General features: G+C 34.4%; 1 protein-coding gene across 2 annotated transcripts in view; it reads left to right on the plus strand.

The window, feature by feature from the left end:
- The window catches only part of LOC106877357 (polycystin family receptor for egg jelly), a 140,664-nt gene that overhangs the window by 71,492 nt on the left and 47,842 nt on the right, over positions 1-21,330 (plus strand). The window contains exons 13-18 of one of the 2 annotated variants that reach the window (XM_014926242.3): positions 1,681-2,565; positions 6,044-6,333; positions 12,455-12,648; positions 14,475-14,732; positions 17,228-17,397; positions 18,692-18,860. In XM_014926242.3, the coding sequence (XP_014781728.1) occupies positions 1,681-2,565; positions 6,044-6,333; positions 12,455-12,648; positions 14,475-14,732; positions 17,228-17,397; positions 18,692-18,860 (1,966 nt within the window). The remainder of the gene's footprint in view (positions 1-1,680; positions 2,566-6,043; positions 6,334-12,454; positions 12,649-14,474; positions 14,733-17,227; positions 17,398-18,691; positions 18,861-21,330) is intronic. The other variant, XM_052967101.2, reaches the window with a different exon arrangement.

Here is a 21,330-nt window from a genome sequence, read left to right on the forward strand (position 1 = left end):
ATGGAGGGAGATATAGGTTATTTATTGTTATGTGTGGTGAATATGCATGTCAAATGATTCTTTAACAACATGTCTGCAATGGCAACAAAAATGCTAAGAGAAGAATACTAAAATCATTTTCAGTCTTGACTTGCACTAAACTCAGGTTATGGTGATGGAAAACTTAATTGGGTGGCCAACCTCATTCTCTCAACCTTGAATTTCTGATCCAATGGCAAGGCATAGACAAAGTGACTAGGAGTATAGGGAAGTAGTGGGATGACCAAAGAAATGTACTTGTTTCTGTGAGATATAAATCTCATTTTGATGTTGTTTGATTAGCTTTTCTGCCCATTGAAATTTGTCTGTTGATGGTTGGGCTTCCTCCTCACAGTTTGCTGGTATTAAAAAAGCAATACTCTGTTATAACTATATAATAGGGTATGAAGCATTTTGGCCTTGCCTATTTGGCTTTGCTGATTTAACACTGACTAATCTAACATCAGACATCTTGATATTTCTCTCATTCTTTGTCTCTGTCCATCTGTCTATCTGTTTGTATATTTGCCTGTCTGTCTGTTTGTCTCTGATTATGTGAGAGAACATATTTCCCTTCATCTGTTTGAGGAGGGAGAAGTGTTTATACCAATTGTGTTCAACTTATAAAGTGTAATCTCTCTCTCTCTCTCTCTTTCTCTCTCTCTCTCTCTCTCTCTCTCTCTCTCTCTCTCTCTCTCCCTTTTGTTGTATATGTATATTTCTGCAGAAGTGTGTATGTGTGTGTGTGTGTGTGTGTGTGTGTGTGTGTGTGTGTGTGTGTGTGTGTGTGTGTGTGTGTTTGCTTACCCCCAGTACCAAAAAGGCTCAATAATCAATCAGCTGTGCCAAACCAGTGGTGTCCAAACAGCCACACTCAATCGTCTCATTCTGTCCATAACACAGTCTAAGTTTAGATCATTTGTACATAAATGGCAGACCAGTATTGACTCTTCACAGTTTATGTTCAAATAAGATTAAAAGAATGCAATTTTCATATCTTCAAGAGCCTATGAAATATTTATCAACATAAGCACAGTGTGGCTGTGAGGTAAGAAGCTTGCTTCCCAACTACATGGTTCTGGGTTCAGCCCCACTGCATGGCACCTTTGGCAAGTGTCCTTGTACGTGGGTTTGGTAGATGGAAGCTGAAAGAAGCCTGTCATATATATATATGTGTGCATGTATATTTGCATGTGTGTCTGTTTGTTTCTCCACCATCACTTGTTGGTGGGTTTACATCCTCGTAACTTATAGAATAAGTACTAGGCTTACAAAAAATAAGTCCTGGGGTCGATTTGTTTGACTAAAGGCCATGCTCCAGCATGACTGCAGTCAAATGACTGAAACAAGTAAAAAAGTAAGAGTAAAAGAGTATACTGAAATAATAAGGTGGCATGACTAGTTATCTAAACAACATAAATGTTAAGAAAAGGCTAAATTTTTTGTTGAACACCTAAAATTGTTCAACCTCAAAATTAATAATGAAATTGAAAACAAACTGGTGATGAGAAGCTCTGAGGAACACTGACCAACTAAATTTAATTAAATGACTTTGGTTTATCAATTAGCATTTTCAGACACTGACTGCTTCATATTTTGTTTTAAGTTAAGAAATATCATATTTGTCAATAATTTAATAACATAATTTTCTTTTTTTTATAGCCTGGAAATTATGATGTAAATATCACTGCTAAAAACTTTTATTCATACAAATATGAAACAATGAAAATTGCTGTCGCTGACAGCATTACCGGTTTGATATTGAATGTGCCCAAACAGAATAAAGTAAACAATGAAACTACTATAGAAGTTAGTCTACCAACCATTTCAAACAAAATGTGTTTAGTTCTTGATCTAGGTGATGAAACACCTGCTTATGTATATGGTGCTTCTGAAGCATGTCCAGAAGAATATAAAACTAAGGCCAAGAGTTCTGTTCAAAATGAAATGTCTTGGATCCACAGCTTCACTACACCAGGAACTTACAAAGTCAGTGCTCTTGCTGCAGACAGCTTTGGAAATTTCACTTCTGAGAAATTAATTGTCATTTCTGATGTGCAATGTCAACCTCCACATATGGTTATACGAGAAGTTAGTTATAACTTTATGAACCCTTTAGTATTTAAAAGAAATAAATTGGTACGATTCCTGACAAAGACAACAATAAGTTGCAAACACACTTTGAAGAATATCAAGTTATGGTCTATAATACCTGCAGATCCAAACAGTGGAGAAGTGATAGGTGAACCGGTTACTCTGCTTGACAATCCTTCAATAAACTTTGCAGAATTGGCAATAGAACCAAATAAATTAGAAACAGGATTTTATAAAGTAATTTATAATGTAAAAATGGACCCAACTGAATTTCCAAATCAGGAAGTCTTTCAGTCAACAGTTTCCACATATTTGAAGATAGTAAGCTCTGACCTAGTTGTTATGATTGAAAATGGCGGCGCATCAGAAAGATTGTGGGGTTTCAATACAACATTAACACTTTCACCAAATAGATATTCTTATGATCCAGATGTTCCAAGAGATGGCGATCAGGTAAGATTATAGTTTCTTTACAGATAGCAGAATTATTTCCTGTCATTGTCTAATTTGTCCTAAAATTATTGGCATATTAGACTGCCATCAGTGTATTTCTGTTTCTGCAACAGAGAATTGTTTAGAGATATTACTGACTGGATGCTAATTGTCTAACAGACAAAAGAGTATCTTTTTTTTATGTATCTATTTTCTGATGATCTATTTTAATACAGTTCTATATTTAAGAGATGAGGAATTATGTACATTATTTACATTATTTACATTATTTACATTATTTACATTCGACAGATATTTGTCCTCATCTTGTTGTTAACACAACGTTTCGGCTGATATACCTTCCAGCCTTCTTCAGGTGTCTTAGGGAAATTTCGAATCTGGGTTCTCATTCCTAAGGTATTTTTCAATGTTGTTATTATTATCATTATTATTATTATCATCATTATTATTATTATTATTATTATTATTATTATTATTATTATTATTATTATTATTGTTATTATTATTGTTATTGTTATTGTTTGATTCCAAGCAGTGACCCGAACAATAATAATAATAATAATAATAATAATAATAATAATAATAATAATAACAACATCGAAAAATACCTTAGGAATGAGAACCCAAGTTCGAAATTTCCCTAAGACACCTGAAGAAGTCTGGAGGGTATATCAGCCGAAACATTGTGTTAGCAACAAACAAGATGAGGACAAATATCCTTCAAATGTAAATAATGCATATAATTATATATTTTGTATTAATTGTTACCTATATGGTTTTATTACATGCTGGGTACTTCATAAAATCTTATAAAGATTTTATCCTTGGTCTTAATAGACACAAGATGTGATCTATTTCTAGCGCATTAATTGTCCACGTTAGTGGTCGACGTTATTTTTTTTAAATGTACCTTAATCCCTTGAGATTGCAGATAATATTTCTGAATCTCTTTGATTCTTTAGATGTGCTGGCCTCCTGATAATTAATCGATATTAAATTAATATATGAATAATTACCAGATTTTATAATAATATATATATATATATATATATATATATATATATATATACCCGTGGCATATGGCGTAGTAGTTAAGGGTGTGGGCTACTAACCCCAAGATTCTGAGTTTGATTCCAAACAGTGACCTGAACAATGATAATAATAATAATAATAATCTTAATAATAACAACATCAAAAAAATACCTTAGGAATGAGAACCCAGGTTTGAAATTTCCCCAAGACACCTGAAGAAAGCTGAAGGGTATATCAGCCGATACATTGTGTTAACAACAAACAAGATGAGAACAAATATCTGTCGAATGTAAATAATGTAAATAATCTACACAATTCCTCATCTCTTAAATATAGAACTGTGTTATCTATTTTAATATTGATTTCTACAACAGATGTAATTTCTTTTGCAAAATGAGGTGCTTAACCAGTAATTATTTCTATTAAGCCCTGGAAGAATGAAATGCACAGTTAAATTTAGTGTAATTTGAACAACTTAGTGAATAACAAGGATGTAACTAAATACCATAAAATTCTTTTGTATGATGCGCTACCAACTCTCCCCACCCAATACCCTTTTTGCCACAATGGCATTAATATTTCTAATGTCTAAATGGTGAATTTTATATATTAATGATAATTAAATCAAGCATTCATTAATTTCTTGATATTCAAATAATACAAATGTATTAAAAATAAATGTTGTGGAAGAAGTGATTGAGTGATGGAACGAGAGACGATTTTGGGGTTATTGGGTAGGGGCAAAAAGCCAAGATTTTCTTGAATAGCTTTTCAGAGGAGAAAAGGGTAGAACACATAACCTTTTGCACCTTGCAAGGAAAGTATTTTTTTAGAGACAAAGATCTAGTCTAAAAGCTTACAATAGAACAGACTCTGTTAAGGGTACCCAATGGCCATACTAGGTCGTAGTGTTAAATCTGAATCCATAAGCTGATTTCTTAGTTGTGGGAATTCCCTTTCACTTACCACCACTAATGTTTTTACAAAAAGCATGAAACACATATTAACTCATACATTTCATATAACTTTATACAGGATAAATCGCTACATCAATCACAATTTATTCATTCAGCTTATTCTGTCAAATGTAATGCTTATTTATTCACATTGTTTTGAATTAATCATCCATTTTCTCATAGCTACTAGATTTTGATGATGTGATTATGTATTTTTAAAATGACATGGTAGGGTAAGGTATGAGAGGCCAGATCTGGCTGGTCTGAACATAAAACAGATAGAATATTTGACCAAATATGGCTGGTTTAAATATTGAAGGGTTAAACCCAAATTTTATCTATGGCTAAAATGGTTTAAAATTTTTTAAAATGAAGTTGAAATTGGTAATTTGTATTTTGATAGTTATGGTAATGTTTTTCATTCGATAAACACTGACATTCTGTTGGTTATGACAATGAGGGTTACAGTTGATCTGATCTAAGGAACATTCTGCTCATGAAATTAATGTGCAGGTGGCTGAGCACTCCACAGTTAACACAGTTCTCAGGGAGATTCAGTATAACACAGAATGTGACAAAGCTAGCCCTTTGAAATACAGGTACTTCTCATTTTTGCCAGCTGAGAGGACTGGAATGACATGAAATAAAGTGGCTTGCTCAAGGACACAGTTTGCTGCCACAACCTAACAATTGTGAGCTGAATGCCCTAACCACTAAGGCACATGCCTTCACTTTGATAAACAAATATGGTGTTAATTAATTATACTTTTATTTATTTCGTTACTTGAAATACTCAGACCATGTCACATCCTTGCATCCTATTTATTGATGTTGACTCTAATTAAAACAGAGAACAGAATCATTATTTAATGGTCTGTGTGTAGTAATTAAATGGAAAATTGCTGAATAAATATGACTCTACCATATGACACTGATATTGGTTTTAACATGCTGAGTGATTAGGGAGTTTTCTTCTCAACTACATGGTTTCTGGTTCAGTCCCACTGCATGACACCTTGGGCAAGTGTCTTCTATTATACCCTGGGCTGACCAAACCCTTGGAAGTAGATTTGGTAGACAGAAACAAAAAGATGCCATCATATATATATAAATATAAGTGTGTGTATGTGTGTGTGTTTGAACTTCCTTGTCTTCACACAGTATATGATAACCATTAACCAGCATCACTATAATACAGGTGGTGCCCTTCATTTCCAATCTTCTGTGTAAACATGTCTCGCCATAAGGAAATACTACCTAACTTGGAAACAGTAGAAGGTTCGCAACAGGAAGGGCACCTGGCTATGGAAAATCTGCTTCAGCAAATTCTTTCTAACCCATGTAAGCATGGAAAAGAGGAAATTGTATAAAATGAGATGATGTCCAATCAAATCCAACTTTACACCCCCACACCTACACCCAAATACTCAAAAACGTTTTTAAAAAATGGTATTTCTCTTTGTTCTAAGATCTATAAATTTTATTTTCAGGGATTTACAAATTTCATATGGTATTGTAGTGGATACAAACAGAAATATGAAATTACTGAAAATGAAGGGACTGTTGGCCCTCCAAGTCTTTCTTCTGATAAAGGTGGATGTTTTGGAAACGGTCCTGGAAAACTTGACTTTACTGAAGGAAGCATATCGTTTAGTACTCACTGGATGAAAATCAATGAATCATATGACTTCTTAGTGATAGCTGAAAAAGGCGAGAGGAAAGCAAATGCTACATTACGAGTGAAAATAGTGGAAGGGATACCAGGTTTGGCAATGATTGAGTGAGTACATTTCTTTTTCTTCTCTTGTCTTACAAGTCTTCCTCTTTGCTTTAGTGATTGCCACATTAAGATCATATCGAACTAAAATACATACAGAAATAACAGTTACTGTCATATTGCACAGTTATACCTTGATGTATATGTATATACTATACATGAAGTTTTTACTTGTTTCAACTATTTGACTGTGGACATGCTGGAGTGCTGCTTTGAAGGGTTTTATTCAAATGAATCATCCTCAGTACTTATCTCTTTTAAAAGCTTTTTCTATTAGTCTCTAATGCTAAACTACTACGTTACTGGAATGTAATCAAACCAACACTGGCTGTCACACAGTGGTTGGGAATAAGCACATACACAAAGGCATACACATTGATAAATATCTATATATGTATGTATGTATGTATGTATGTATGTATGTATGTATGTATGTATAGATGGATGTAAGTATGTATGTATGTAAGTATGTATGTATATAAATATGATGGATTCTCCCATCGAAGATGATGTATAAGCATTCAACTTTTGCCTGCACAAAAGATTCGATCTGCACAAATGATTGAAATCACCATGTTGCGCACATATGGCTGTGATGCATGTGTCTTGTGTACCCTTATCTTGTGTACCCTTATCTTGTGTACCCTTATCAGATGGGTAGTCATGATATATATTGGGCTTCGTATATTTGTACCCCAGTGTCATTTTGATGGCATGCATTGCTCTTTCACTGAATAATAATAATAATAATAATAATAATAATAATAATAATAATAAGAAGAAGAAGAAGAAGAAGAAGACGAAGAGGAAGAAATAAAGGAAATGACCTAACAACTTTAAATAACCTCATCTATTCTACTGCTAAAGTTGTAACTGCTCATTAGGTATCAGGATGACACAGAAAAGGACCAACCATGTCAATAAACCTCCTAAGTGGAAAGTAGCAATACAAAAAGAGATCGAATTTTTGTGCGTGTATGTATCAGTTCTTGATGAACTTGCTAGAGGAGGGAGTAAATGTTAAGATGAAACAAACCCGAAAAATTCAAGCAAAAATATAATATCAAACATTTCATAAACCTCCCTGCAACCAAGGAACCAGTGAAACAACAAATACAACAGAAAGCCCAATGGCTCATCAACAAAACAATGTATTCAAGATGGATGCAAAAAAATTCTATAGGGAAATTGGCAAAAGCAAACTAGAAGTAAAAGAACCACCTAAGACTGTGGAAATGGAAGAGTTCTGGAAGAAGATATGGAGCAACAAAAAAGAATACAATGCTGAAGCTCACTGGATAAAACATGAGAAAGTGAGAATGGATGAAGTTGAAGAGCAGAAATGGGAGGCAATAGGAGTAGAAGAGCTAAGATGTGTCCTTAGAAAGTCTCACAAATGGAGAACCCCACCACTGGACCAGATCCCTAACTTCTGGCTGAATTGTTTGACAGAAATACATCAAAATTTTGCTGCATCCCTAACTGATGTCATACAGAACCCAGAGCAAATACCTGCCTGGCTGACTGAAGGAACAACACACCTACCAAAAACTGAAGATACAAAAGATCCAAAGAACTACCAACCAATAACATGTCTCAACACCACCTACAAGATCCTTACATCCATACTAACTGAAAGAATATTCACTTTTCCTTCCACAAGTTCAAAAAGGTTGTAAAAGGAATTCTTATGGATGCAAAGATGAATTACTCATTAATAAAATGATTGTAGAGAATCACTGGAGCAAGAAGAACCCAAGTATGGCATGGATAGACTACAGGAAAGTGTTTGATAGTGTCCCACATAATTGGCTACTCAAGACAAAGACGTATGAACAAAAATGCAGAAAGCATACCTGGAGCTTCAACACGACACACTATCCCAAAATAGCCTTATTAGGAACAACCCACATCCTATGCAAGACACTAACAAATCATTAGTACAACCCAAATAAAACAATCCACAAACACAAGACACATTCTATACAATAAATACCCAATAAAATACTCTTTCCCAACAACATGTATTCTATAGGTCAGATACCCAACAGAACACAACTCACATTACACATGCAACACACAATGAAAACACTAATACAACAAAAGACTGAAGCCAAACTTCGTAACAAAACAAATTGATCGAATGCAAAACTGGAAAGAGTTTGTATTCACCCAACAACAACAACAACAACAACAACAAAACTCAAGAACGCACCATGCTGCTCATACCTCAACACCATGGAAGTGTAGTAGGGGATTTAGTAGAAATTTGCCTGAAACTATCAAATGTCAAATAATGATTTCTAATTTTGGCATAAGGCCAGCAATTTCAGTGGAGGTGGTTAAGTCAATTACATCAACCCTAGTAATCAACTAGTATTAATTTTACTGATTCCAAAAGAATGAAAAGCAAAGTTGACTTCGGTGGAATTTGACCTCAAAACATAATGACAGATGAAATGCCTCTAAGCATTTTGCTCTGTATACTAACAATTTTGCCAGCTTGCTGTCTTGAAATGTCAAATAACAATAATAATAATAATAATAATAATAATAGTAATAATAATAATAATAATAATAATAATAATAATAATAATAATAATAATAATAATAATTATAAAGATGGTATAAACACATGCCAGAAAAGGTCACAGAAAACGAGAAAGCAACCATACTCTGAGATATGCCAGTACACACAGATAGAGAAATTAAGGCAAATAGACCAGATATAGTTGTCAAAGATCATGAAGAAAAAAATGCTTTCTAATTGATGTATCAATACCAGCAGATGACAACGTCTCTCTAAAAGAAATGGAAAAACTTTCAAAATACAAAGACCTGGAAATAGAGGTAACTCGAATGTGGAATCTAAAGACAGAAACAATTCCTATTATAGTAGGTGCCTTAGGTATAATAAAAAAATATTCAGACAAATACATAACAAAAACACCAGGACTTACAAATATATATAACATACAGAAAATTGCACTACTGGGCACAGCACACATCCTACGCAAAACACTTTCAATACAGTAACCATAAGAGCACCACAGCAAACCACAGCACATACCCAAGGCACACAGAGCTGCGCTCGGTAGTGAAATGAAAGCACGCTATAAAAATAAAACTACTGAACAATAATAATAATAATAATAATAATAATAATAATAATAATAATAATAATAATAATAATAATAGTAGTAGTAGGAAAAGATTATCAGGAGAATCTTAAGCACTTGAAAGATTATTGAAAGCTTGTGGATACCTAACATTACAGGTAGTAACCTGCTACCCACATAAATTCTACCAGGAATAAGAACAAACCTGAGTTAAATCAATAATAATAATAATAATAGTGATGATGATGATAATAGTAATGTATGATAATCAACATAGCATGCCCCAGTGACAAGAAAGAACATGTATGATAAATCAACATAGCATGCCTCGGTGACAAGCAGATCAATGTAAAAGAAGAAAAAATAAATAACTATGATGATTTAAAGTGGGGAATATGAAGGTCGTGGTCAATGAAGAGAGTAGATGTGATACTAATAGTAACTGGTGCACTTGGAAGTATCAGCACTCAACTACCAACATGGCTGAAAAAGATCAGTGCAAGTGTGAAGTTAGAACACCTACAAAAATCAGCATTGCTTAGAACTGCAAGAATTCTTCGTGGAGTTCTTGAAGCATGACCAATAAACAAGTGTCACCATAGTCTGTTGGCTGTGAACAGCTGACACTTTGCATCACACTCAGCAAAATAAACTGTGAGTTTTCATATAATAACAATGATGATGATGATAATAATAATAATAATAATAATAATAATAATAATAATAATAATAATAATAATAATAATAATAAATAGACAATAAAAATAGACAATAAAACAACATCAATAATAAATAGCATAAACCCAGCAAAATAAACTCTGAGTTTTCATATAATAACATTGATGATAATAATGATAATAATAATAATAATAATAGAGAAATTAAGGCAAATAGACCAGATATAGTTGTCAAAGATCATGAAGAAAAAAAATGCTTTCTAATTGATGTATCAATACCAGCAGATGACAACGTTTCTCTAAAAGAAATGGAAAATACTTTCAAAATACAAAGACCTGGAAATAGAGATAACTCGAATGTGGAATCTAAAAACAGAAACAATTCCTATCATAGTAGGTGCCTTAGGTATAATAAAAAAATATTCAGACAAATACATAACAAAAACACCAGGACTTACAAATATATATAACATACAGAAAATTGCACTACTGGGTACTGCACACATTCTATGCAAAACACTTTCAATACAGTAAACATAAGAGCACCACAGCAAACCACAGCACATACCCAAGGCGCACAGAGCTGCGCTCGGTAGTGAAGTGAAAGCACGTTATAAAAATAAAACTACTGAACAATAATAATAATAATAATAATAATAATAATAATAATAATAATAATAATAATAATAGCAAATAGAAGTAGTGAGACATCGTTATGGTCACAGAAAGGAAAGCTGAAGAGAGGGACAGAAAGTTTGTTAGCAGCAGCCCAGGATCAAGCATTAAGGACTAATTGGATAAAAACCAAGATAGACAAAAAGCAAGTAGATTTCCATTTTAGATTATGCAAATCAAAAGAAGAAAGTGTTACACATATAGTAAGTGAATGTAGCATGTTGGTACAGAGAGAACACAAGAAAAGATATGACAATCTAGGGAGAGGAATCCACTGGGAGTTATGTAGAAAGCTAGAATTTGAACATACTGTTAAACGGTATGAACATGAACCTAGTAAAGTACTAGAAAGTCAGAAATCCAAGATGTTGGTGGGGCTTTAACATTCAGACTGACAGAGTAATAGAAGCTAGTTGGCCTGATTTGGTAGTAGCAGATAAAGAGAATAGAAAGTGCCAGTATTTGATTCAGCAGTCCCAAATGATGAAATAAATTAATGAGAAGTACAGAAAAAATAGCAAATTATCAGGACCTAGCTATCGAATTACAGAGACAATGGAAAGTGTGGGTAAAATGTATCCCAATAGTTATAGGTGCATTAGGAACTATCCCTAAAGATTTGAACAGATGGATAGAAGAAATAGACATAAAACCCAGTTTATTTACAGCTCCAGAAAATAGTGTTATTAGGGACAACTAGGATACTTAGGAGGGTTCTTGGCATCTACAGTTACTTGCTGTAACCCAATAGAAGAGTTCTTGGCATTTAAGGCTACTTGTTGTAGCCTGATGTTAGGATTCTTTTCTTTTCCGACAGTCTAATCTGTTGAGTGAAAATAATAATAATAATTATAATTATTGAGCAAAAGAGCAGAGCATGCCATCAAAATGACAATGGGGTAAAATATATGAAGCCCAGTATACCCATCATGATTACCCGTCTGATAAGGGTACACCCGGCATTATTATTATTATTATTATTATTATTATTATTATTATTATTATTATTATTATTATTATTATCATCATCATCATCATCATCATCATCATCATCATCATCATTATAATTTGTTGTCTTTGCACAGCATCTAACACTGGAGATGTACTATGGTGTCAGCTGTTCACTACCAGTGAACTAAGGTAACACCCCTTATTTTTCAAGTACCATCTGATGTATTTGAGCAGTTCTAAGCAGGGCTGTTTTCTGGAAGTGCTCCACCCTTATTGCAGCCCCTACTTGTTCCATGTACTTCAGAAGATTTTTACTCACTGTTCTCAGGGCTCAGACGATTATTGGTACTACTACCACTTTTTTCATCGACCACATCTGCTTAATCTCCCAAGCTAACCTGACATATCTCTCGACTTTTCTTTCTTCCTTATCGCATACTATATCTATGATCCTGCATCATTTGCTTTCTTTCTCAATCAACACTATATTTATTATTATTATTATTATTATTGTTGTTGTTATTGACAATATTTGTTTGATGACTATATATTACATATATGTGTATATATATATATATATATATATATTTTAATATAGTATTCAATTGTGAAAGAAAAAAGCACAAAATATACATTCATTTGATCAATCACAGTAATTCAATCCCACCAAGTTATAAGCATACACAACTATTTTTATAACAGGTGTTCTACAGGTCTTTGTACGCCAGCATCAACAGGTCAAGTTGTCAATCCATCAGCAAGAATTGGACTCACAGCCCATTGTACAGAAGGTTGCCAAAGTGATGAGAAAAAATATGAGTATACTTGGGAATTATTTTACTATGAGTATCGATGGGACTGGCGCAAGATTCAGAATATGTCAGAATATGTAGCAGGTAAGGATTAAATAGAGCAGTCAAGTTACTGCAGAGGTGAGAAAGCTTCATTTAATTCTTGGTAGTGTGCTGAACACTGTGAAATAGATGTACACTTGCAGCAAGCTGTCTCTGCCACATGGTTTCAATTCTTGGCTATCTATCTTCCAGTTCATTTACTTTCATACAAAATATATTTAAAAACTCCAAGTATATCATATACAAAAGTAATGTTTGTAAACAAAATGAAATATATTTTAAAATTAACAATGTTTGTCTGTTGTTGTCAATGGTGACCAGAACATTACATGGGAAATGAAGATGTATCATGGTGCATCTGACTGTGACTAATCAGGCTGATGCAAGCCCATAAAGTGTTGCTACAGGTTGGGCACTGGTGATCTGCAGGGAATGAAGGCAAGGAGTTGGCTCTGGGCTTGCACAGCTCACACTTTCTTTGTGCTCCTGCAATCCTTTTCTGTTCGTAAAAAGTGGCACCTCTGTTGGCACAGACACACCAAGCAGGACAATCCTGCGCTTGCATTTCCTAAGTGTTGGGGTTGATCTGGAAGTTCTTCAGTGAGCTTTGAGTGTATTGTTGAAGTGCTTTTTATGTCCACCTTGTGTGCACTTGTCTTCTGTCAATTCACTGTAAAATAGTCTTTTGGGTTGCCATGTGTCAGTCATTTGAACAAGGTGGCCTACCCACCTGACCTGCGCTCTCCTCAACAGTGTGTAAATACAATACAACTCATCCTTTTGAAACTAAAAGATTGATATTATCACATGCAACAGTTCATGGTGGGGTAGTTCAGGAACTGCTTTTGTAACTACAGCATGGACCTCCTCAAATCCTTAGATATACATCTCTAATATATGACAGTAAAACTCGCTTGAAGACCACATAACACTTGTAAATGAGAAAGGCATGAACATCCTTGTACAATTTAAATTTTCTTAACTTCAGCATCATCATTATTTAGTGTCCAATCTTCATCTTGGCATGAGTAAGATGGTTTGGCTGGAGCTGGCAAGCTGGAGAGCTGTACCAGGTTCCAGTTGTCTGTTTTGGCATAGTTTCTACAACTGGTTGCCCTTCCTAACACCAACCACTCCACAGAGTGTACCAGATGTCTTTTACCTGTCACTGACAAGGTTGCCTTTTATATTTCACCAGCATGGGTGCCCTTTGCGTATTACTGGCAGGAGTGCTTTTATGTGTCACCAGCATAGTTGCCTTTTATGTGTCACCAGCATGGGTGCCTTTTACATGTTACCTACCTGCATGGGTGCCTTATACGTTTCACTGGTACGGATGCATTATGTATGTCACCAGCATGAGTGTCTTTTACATTGCACCAGCACAGGTGTCTTTTACATGTCAGTAGCAAGGGTGCCTTTTATGTATCACCAGCATGGGTGTCTTTCACATGTCACTGGCGCTGGCCATGCTCACGATTTCAGTTAGCGTGACATATCTTCTCAAACACAGCAAAGCAATTTATAAATCTGAAATCTAATGCATTTTTAATCAAGGCTGACCTTTGGCTGTTTAACAACAGCAATAACCATAACTTAAATGCTCTTTAGCATCCTTCCTACATAAATGTTGGTTCAAGTTCAGATTTATAGAGAAAATGAAATAGGTAGGCTATGTAACATTTATGTATTTTTACAAAAGTATCAGTAAGGTGATAATCTGTTTCCAACTTGAAATTGAAATCGAATTGGGAATTTGGACAAAAGATATTACTATCTTACAATAGTAACATCTTTTTGTTTGTTTGTTTTCTTTTTATCTCATACTAACAATTTTATTGTTTCACTTCTTCTATTTTCTTTTGCAGATAGCCAGAAAAAGTATTTAGTCGTCTCCAAATCAATCTTTGAAGACTTTCAAAATGTTGAAAAATTTCGTGCCAAAGTTACAATCATTGATGGTCTCACCAGAGCTGAAACTGCTATAAATATTTTGGTCAATAAAGCACCACATAACGGTAGTTGTACAATCTCTCCTGATAGAGGGGAAACTGGACAAACAGTCTTTAACCTTAGCTGTTTCAACTGGGAAGATGATCAGAAAATTGATCAGTATATGTTCTATGGTAGGATATTTAAATTCCCTCTCTTTTGTTACTAAAACTTTGTTTTTCAAGTTTCATAAGCTTATTAAATTTCAATTTCCAAGAAAGTGTATAATATTTACTTTCAAGTAATTATTCTGTTTTAATCCCCGATAAAAATTGTTGAAACTGTAAGGACCAGTGTCTCTTTTTCTTCTTGTAAGAGTAAATTTCTTACATTTACACAATGCTACTAAACCACCAATTTTATACTGGCTCTCAGTTGGTTACGAGGACAAAGGTTCCAATTGATCCGATCAACAGAACAGCCTGCTCATGAAATTAACGTAAATGTGGCTGAGCACTCCACAGACATGTGTATCCTTAACGTAATCCTCAGGAAGGTCCAGTGTGACACAGAGTGTGACAAGGCTGGCCCTTTGAAAAACAGAAATTACTCATTTTTGACAGCTGAGTGGAGTGGAACAACGTAAAATAAAGTGTCTTACTCAAGGACACAGTGCGTTGCTAGCAAAAGAACTCATGACCTTATGATCATAAACCAAATATCTAGCCACTAAGCCTCGTGCCTTCACACCACTTTTATAGATATTGAATTAAAGAGTATAAGCAATAATGAAAATAAAAAATAGTAACAAGAATAATATTCATGTTAATTTCATTTTTCTGATATAAAAAAGGGAAATGAAATAGCTCGTTCACTCACTTCTCACTTCATGCTCTTGCTTGATGAAGCTGGGGTCATCCTAGATTAGTGATCCCAGAGATGACATCATGCATAGAGCTGACCAGGTTCACCAGTGCTCTCTATTGTTGGTAGTCCTGTGCCAGCCCCTCTGCATCCTAAATGAAATAGCAGTTGCTATCAATGTCATGTAACCTGTTTTTGGTGTGGTCCTGTTCAGCCCTATTTGTCCGGCTCTCAAATGAATTTTAAAATATTTACTGTGATTAATGACTGCATTGTATATATTTTGAAACTCTGCCAAATTAGACTGGAGCCTGGTGTTGCCATCCGGTTTCACCAGTCCTCAGTCAAATCGTCCAACCCATGCTAGCATGGAAAGCGGACGTTAAACGATGATGATGATGATGATGATCACTATATTCTTTTATTTTTTGCAAATACATTTTATATGTTATAAAATGAGTACATCTTTGTTAATCTTTTGTAACTTCTACAATCTTCAAAAATATTTAATAAAGAATTACTTGCATTTTATTGTATATGGTCCTCTTAAATGAGAGCAAGTTTAGAGGAAAATGAAAATTAGAACTTTCTGACTTGCAGGATAACTTGAGAAGTGATCACTAGTTGTACTAAACCAATACTTTTCTCTTAGGGTGTTTATCCAAAGATAAAATTAACAAAATTTAAGTGTAGCTATGGTGTACTTACTACATTAAACCAGAAATAGTTTTCCTTTATCAGAGAGATGTACTTGAAGGGAAAGTTTATTTTTGAATTTTGATATTCTATGGTTCAGAATGTCATATAACAAAATACAAGCTCCTGGCATATGTCTAATGCAAGATCTTTAAGTCTCCATTCAAAGCCATTTTACGTCACATGAGTCTCTAATCATTTTGGGAAAGATATGGACTTCATATCATTTCATTTCTCTCCCATGAAAAGAAATAAAGCTTTGACTTTAGTCAAGATATTTTTAATATCTACCTACTGTATTTCTTCCTTCTTCCATTTCATGTCTAGATGATGCATAAAGCTTCCACTTTCTCTTCCCTTACTTCCCTGTCAGTGGCTGTGGTTCACATTTCCCATCCACTTGCCTCTCTCTCTCTTTCTCTCTCTTTCAACAGTTCTTCTCCAGGTGTTCTTGGGCCTTCTGCACTTCTCTCTTCCTTCAAGGGCCTATGTATCTTTCGGTTGACAAGTGGTGTAATTGAGCCCTGAGTTTCCACTTGATTTTCACTCAAGTGCATACTTCCTTCTCTTTCCAGGTCACAAATCACTGCTTCTTCAAGATGCTGTGGAATCTTCTGAATGTTTGAGATTTCTATAATGAGAAGTTTGTTTTCAGCCCAACCATTGAAACCTGATGTGGGTCTAGTTTTCTGTTGGAGTTTCTTTCCCTTAGATGATTGCAGTGCTGTCCATGCTCATGTACTCCATCTATCTTGGATATGAAATCAGAGTTTTCTTCTTGGAGGTTTTATGACTTTAACCTGACAAGCCTAGTCTGTGACTCCTTTCAAAAGGGGATACTGGGAACTACTCTTGATATTACACTGGTTGTTAAAACCCATTTCACACTAGCCACAACCAAGGTTGTATTCATCATACTCCATATCAAAGGGAACACCACATTAACATGGCAGTGAGATGTAACTATGGAGTTCACCCCCGATTTAGGATGCACTGAGCACTCTAAACTGGGAGCACTTAACAAGACACATTCTATATTTTGTATGATTTTTATTTTCAGTTAGAAATTGTGTTGGTAAATCTAATTAAAACAAGTGTATATAATAATTTTAAAATGTGTATTTTACAGCTAAATACAAAGACAGCAGTTTACTGAACCAGATTGCTTTCGGAATTGATAGCACCCTTAATGTGTATATGCCACTTGGTCCTGACTATGATAATTATAAAATGGAAGTTTTTGGCAAAGTGTTTGACCCATTGGGAGCCTATACAATATATCCTATGGGCACAGTTACAGTAAGTTATTTTAAATTTTGAATAACAATAGTTATTTTATATTTTGAAAGGGGACAAATTTAATAATTCCAGGATTTTAGGGTACTTATTTTATTGATGTCTACCCCATGAATGAATGGCAAAGTAGCCCTTTGTTAGATTTGGAATCAGATCATAAAGAAGTGTAACTAAATACCATGTAACATTTTTTGTAAGCTATACTAATTCTGTGCATCTGTTACCCTAAATATATATGATTATTAGCAGTCATCTTCTTGTCTCTCACTCTCAGTTCTTCTCTCAGCATCTCTTAGTTTCAAATTTTTGGTACAAGGCCAGGAACTTTGGGGGAGAGGTTAAGTTGATTACATCAACACCAGTGCTCAACTGGTACTTATTTTATCAACCCTGGAAGGATGAAAGGCAAAGTCAATCTTGGCAGAATTAGAACTAAGAACATAAAGACAGATGAAATGCCACTAAACGTTTTGCCTGGTGTGCTAACAATTCTGCCAGCTTGCTGCCTTCTCTAAGCATCTATTAATAGAAGTTACAAACAGGTAAATTTAGTGGTACTTAATTTTCTACATAACATGGGCCTTATGTGGTTGTATAGCTTACTATGTTTCCTTATGAAGAAGGTTACATTGAACAATGTTGTCTCTAATACTTTTTATCATTTACTTGTTTTGGTTACTAAACTAAGGCATCATCTTGAAGGGTTTGTAGTTGAACAAATCAGCCCCAGTACTTATTTTTTAAGTCTGGTACTTATTCAATCAGTCTCTCCATCTGTTTTGCCAAACTGCTAAGTTACAGGGACATAAGCAAACCAACACCAGTTGTCAAGCAAGGAGAAGGGATGAGGGTGGGGAACAAATACTCACACAAAGAAAAACACATGCACATATATATATATATATATATACACATATATATGACAGGCTTCCACACAATTTCTCTCTACCAAATTCACTCATAAGGTACTGGTCACCCCTTGGGCTATAGTGGAATCCACTTACCCAAAGTGCCATGCAATAGGACTGAACCAAAGAACATTGTTGGAAAGCAGACTTTTTTACCACACAAACATATTTGCACCAATTATACTCTCTCTCTCTCTCTCTCTCTCTCTCTCTCTCTCACACACACACACACACACACACACACACACAAGCATGGAAAAGTAGACATTAAAATGATGATGAAGAAGAGGAGAAGGGTGTAAGTGAATTGTCCGAGTGCACAAAATCCTTATGTATGAGATTCTTCAACCAGTGATATATAATACATGTACATATATATATAATTTTAGGTTCTACCAATGTCTGAAGAAAATCTACAAGGTCTTCTAGATGAATTGAATAATGGATCAATGGCAGATTTGGATCAGGTGGCAGCAAATGGTGACATGCAGGAAACCAACACACTCTTCACCACATTGGCATCAGCATTGAACAGCGCTAGTAAGAAAGTTGACAAAGGTGCTTTGCATGTTTCTGCTTGGCTTTTAGTCGATTTAAAAAATTGATCCCTTCCTGTATGTTTCATTTTACAACTAATCATATATGAAACCAAGTTTTATTGTAGATAAAAACACCTTCAAGAAAGTTAAATGTGGAGAAAGAATCCATTTTGATTCAATAGTAGTCCAGGCTGGTAACCAAGTTTTTCTCAATACAACTTCTATCAATTCTCTCTCTCTCTCTCTCTCTCTCTCTTTCTCTCTCTCTCTCTCTCTCTCTCTCTCTCTCTCTCTCTCTCTCTCTTTCTCTCTCTCTCTCTCTCTCTCTCTCTCTCTCTCTCTGCATACATGCTTCTACATATTTATACTCTCCCTCTCATACATACACACAACTATTGTTGTTGATTACTTTTCCATTACTTGAAGTTTCATACCAGTGAGGTGTTATAACAATGTAGAAAATTATTGAAGATTATATTTTACCAGATACATTAAGTTCTCTTTACATTATTCTTTTGAAGGCACGTAGCTTAGTGGTTAAGATGTCTGGTTCACAATCATAAGGTCATAAGTTTGATTCCTAGACCATACAATGCATCATGTACATGGCCAAAGTATAGTATTTCATGTGGTTCCCATCTGACACTGAATATCTGCCAAGTGATGACACAGCCCTCTCTGCCTTCAGCTGTACCATCCTCTATGTTCTGCTGAGTCAAGTGTGGGAAGTCTAAAAGTGTGTCTATATTTGCTTGTGACTATATAAACCCTTGAAACAGTCAGCAAAAGATTAGTACAAGCTACAAAGTCACACTTACTCGCAAGTGTGGCTAAGCAAGCACTTTATTCCTCTTCTCCCTCCTCTCTCCTGTTGCCCCATTCAGTTGAGAAGGGTCTTAATCATACAAATTGTATGGCAACCTCCACTAGCATTGATGCCATGAAAAAGCATCCAGTATGTATTGTAAAATGATTGGTGCCAGGATGGGCATCTAGCTGTAGGAACAATGCCAAAGCAGGCATTAGAGCATGATGCAGTCCTTGGGCCCATTGGATTCTGTTAAAACATCCAATCTTTGCCAGCATGGGACATGGATATTATATGATGATAATGATGCTTAAATATAGATGAATATATATCTTAGATTGCTCTGTAGTTTGAGCAAACTAACTTACATTTCCAATGGCTCTGTGCTTTCAGTACAGAGTTAGCTGCATTGAAAGACAATAAGGTATTTTGTCCAAAGAAACAAAACAATGCCCTAGGCTAAGAATCTTACTCAAACAACAGACATTTAAATAATCATCAAAATATTGTATCTTTTTATGTGTTAAAATATACCGTATTTACCAGCATATAAGACACATTCTGACATAAGACATACCCCTAATTCAAAAGTATATTTTATGGAAAAAAACAAATTTAATATGTTTCGCCATACACTCATACACTCAGTATGAGTGTATGGTGAAATTACATTCTGTAATACACTCACATTAGATGCTAGGCAATCTTTTTTTATTAGAATATTAGAATTAAAAAAAGTGTCTTATATGCCAGCATATATGGTATTTGTCAATATACATAGCAATATCCAAATGGTTGGGGCGACCATCTTTAAGAAGTCTGATTCAGTATAGTTCTAGATAGTTGTTGCTATAAAAAATATGATGATTATGTCTAGAACTTCTCTGATCATATGCTTACTCAATCAGGGCTATCCTAGGGCTAAATAATGACAACATAAATAACATGACACAGTAATATGCTTATTAGATTTTCAGATTTTCTAGAAGAAAACAATTAATCATTGTATACATGTGTGTGTGTGTAAAGATATATATATATATATATATATATATATATATATATATATATATATATATATATATATATATATATATATATATATATATATATATATGTATGTGTGTGTGTATTAAACACACACACATGTACACACACATATACACATGTGCACACTCACACACATACACACACACACACACATTATATAACATGAAATTTAAAATAATGATAAAATGAGAACTACAGAAGACAATTTGAAGATTTTACAGGTGAGTAAGATGCCCTTGAGGACAATAATAGCATGTTGCATGATAAATTAATGAATGTATGAAGAAGTTTCCCCTTTCTTTTTCTTGTAGTGATTGCATGAACTTGTTGCATGCTAGAGTAGTGGTTATTGTAAAATAACTGAGTATCCAGAATAAAAAATATGCATAGCAAAATGTTCTTAATGAATGTCCAAAGTGAAATAAATTTCAAATGCTTATTTTTCTAGAGAGTGATGGATTGGTAAAGTTGTTAGAGCTGCAAGTCAAATATCATACAATATTTCAATGTTGCTATACATTGTGTGTTCAAATCCTACCAGAGTTCACTTAGTTCATTCTTCTAAGGTCGGTAAAGTAATTACCAATCAAATAATGTGGTTGATTTAATAACTTTGTAACCATGTTAGGCA

This window comes from Octopus bimaculoides, chromosome 4, assembly GCF_046866305.1.
Source record: "Octopus bimaculoides isolate indiv1 chromosome 4, ASM4686630v1, whole genome shotgun sequence".
Classification (NCBI taxonomy): Eukaryota; Metazoa; Mollusca; class Cephalopoda; order Octopoda; family Octopodidae; genus Octopus; species Octopus bimaculoides.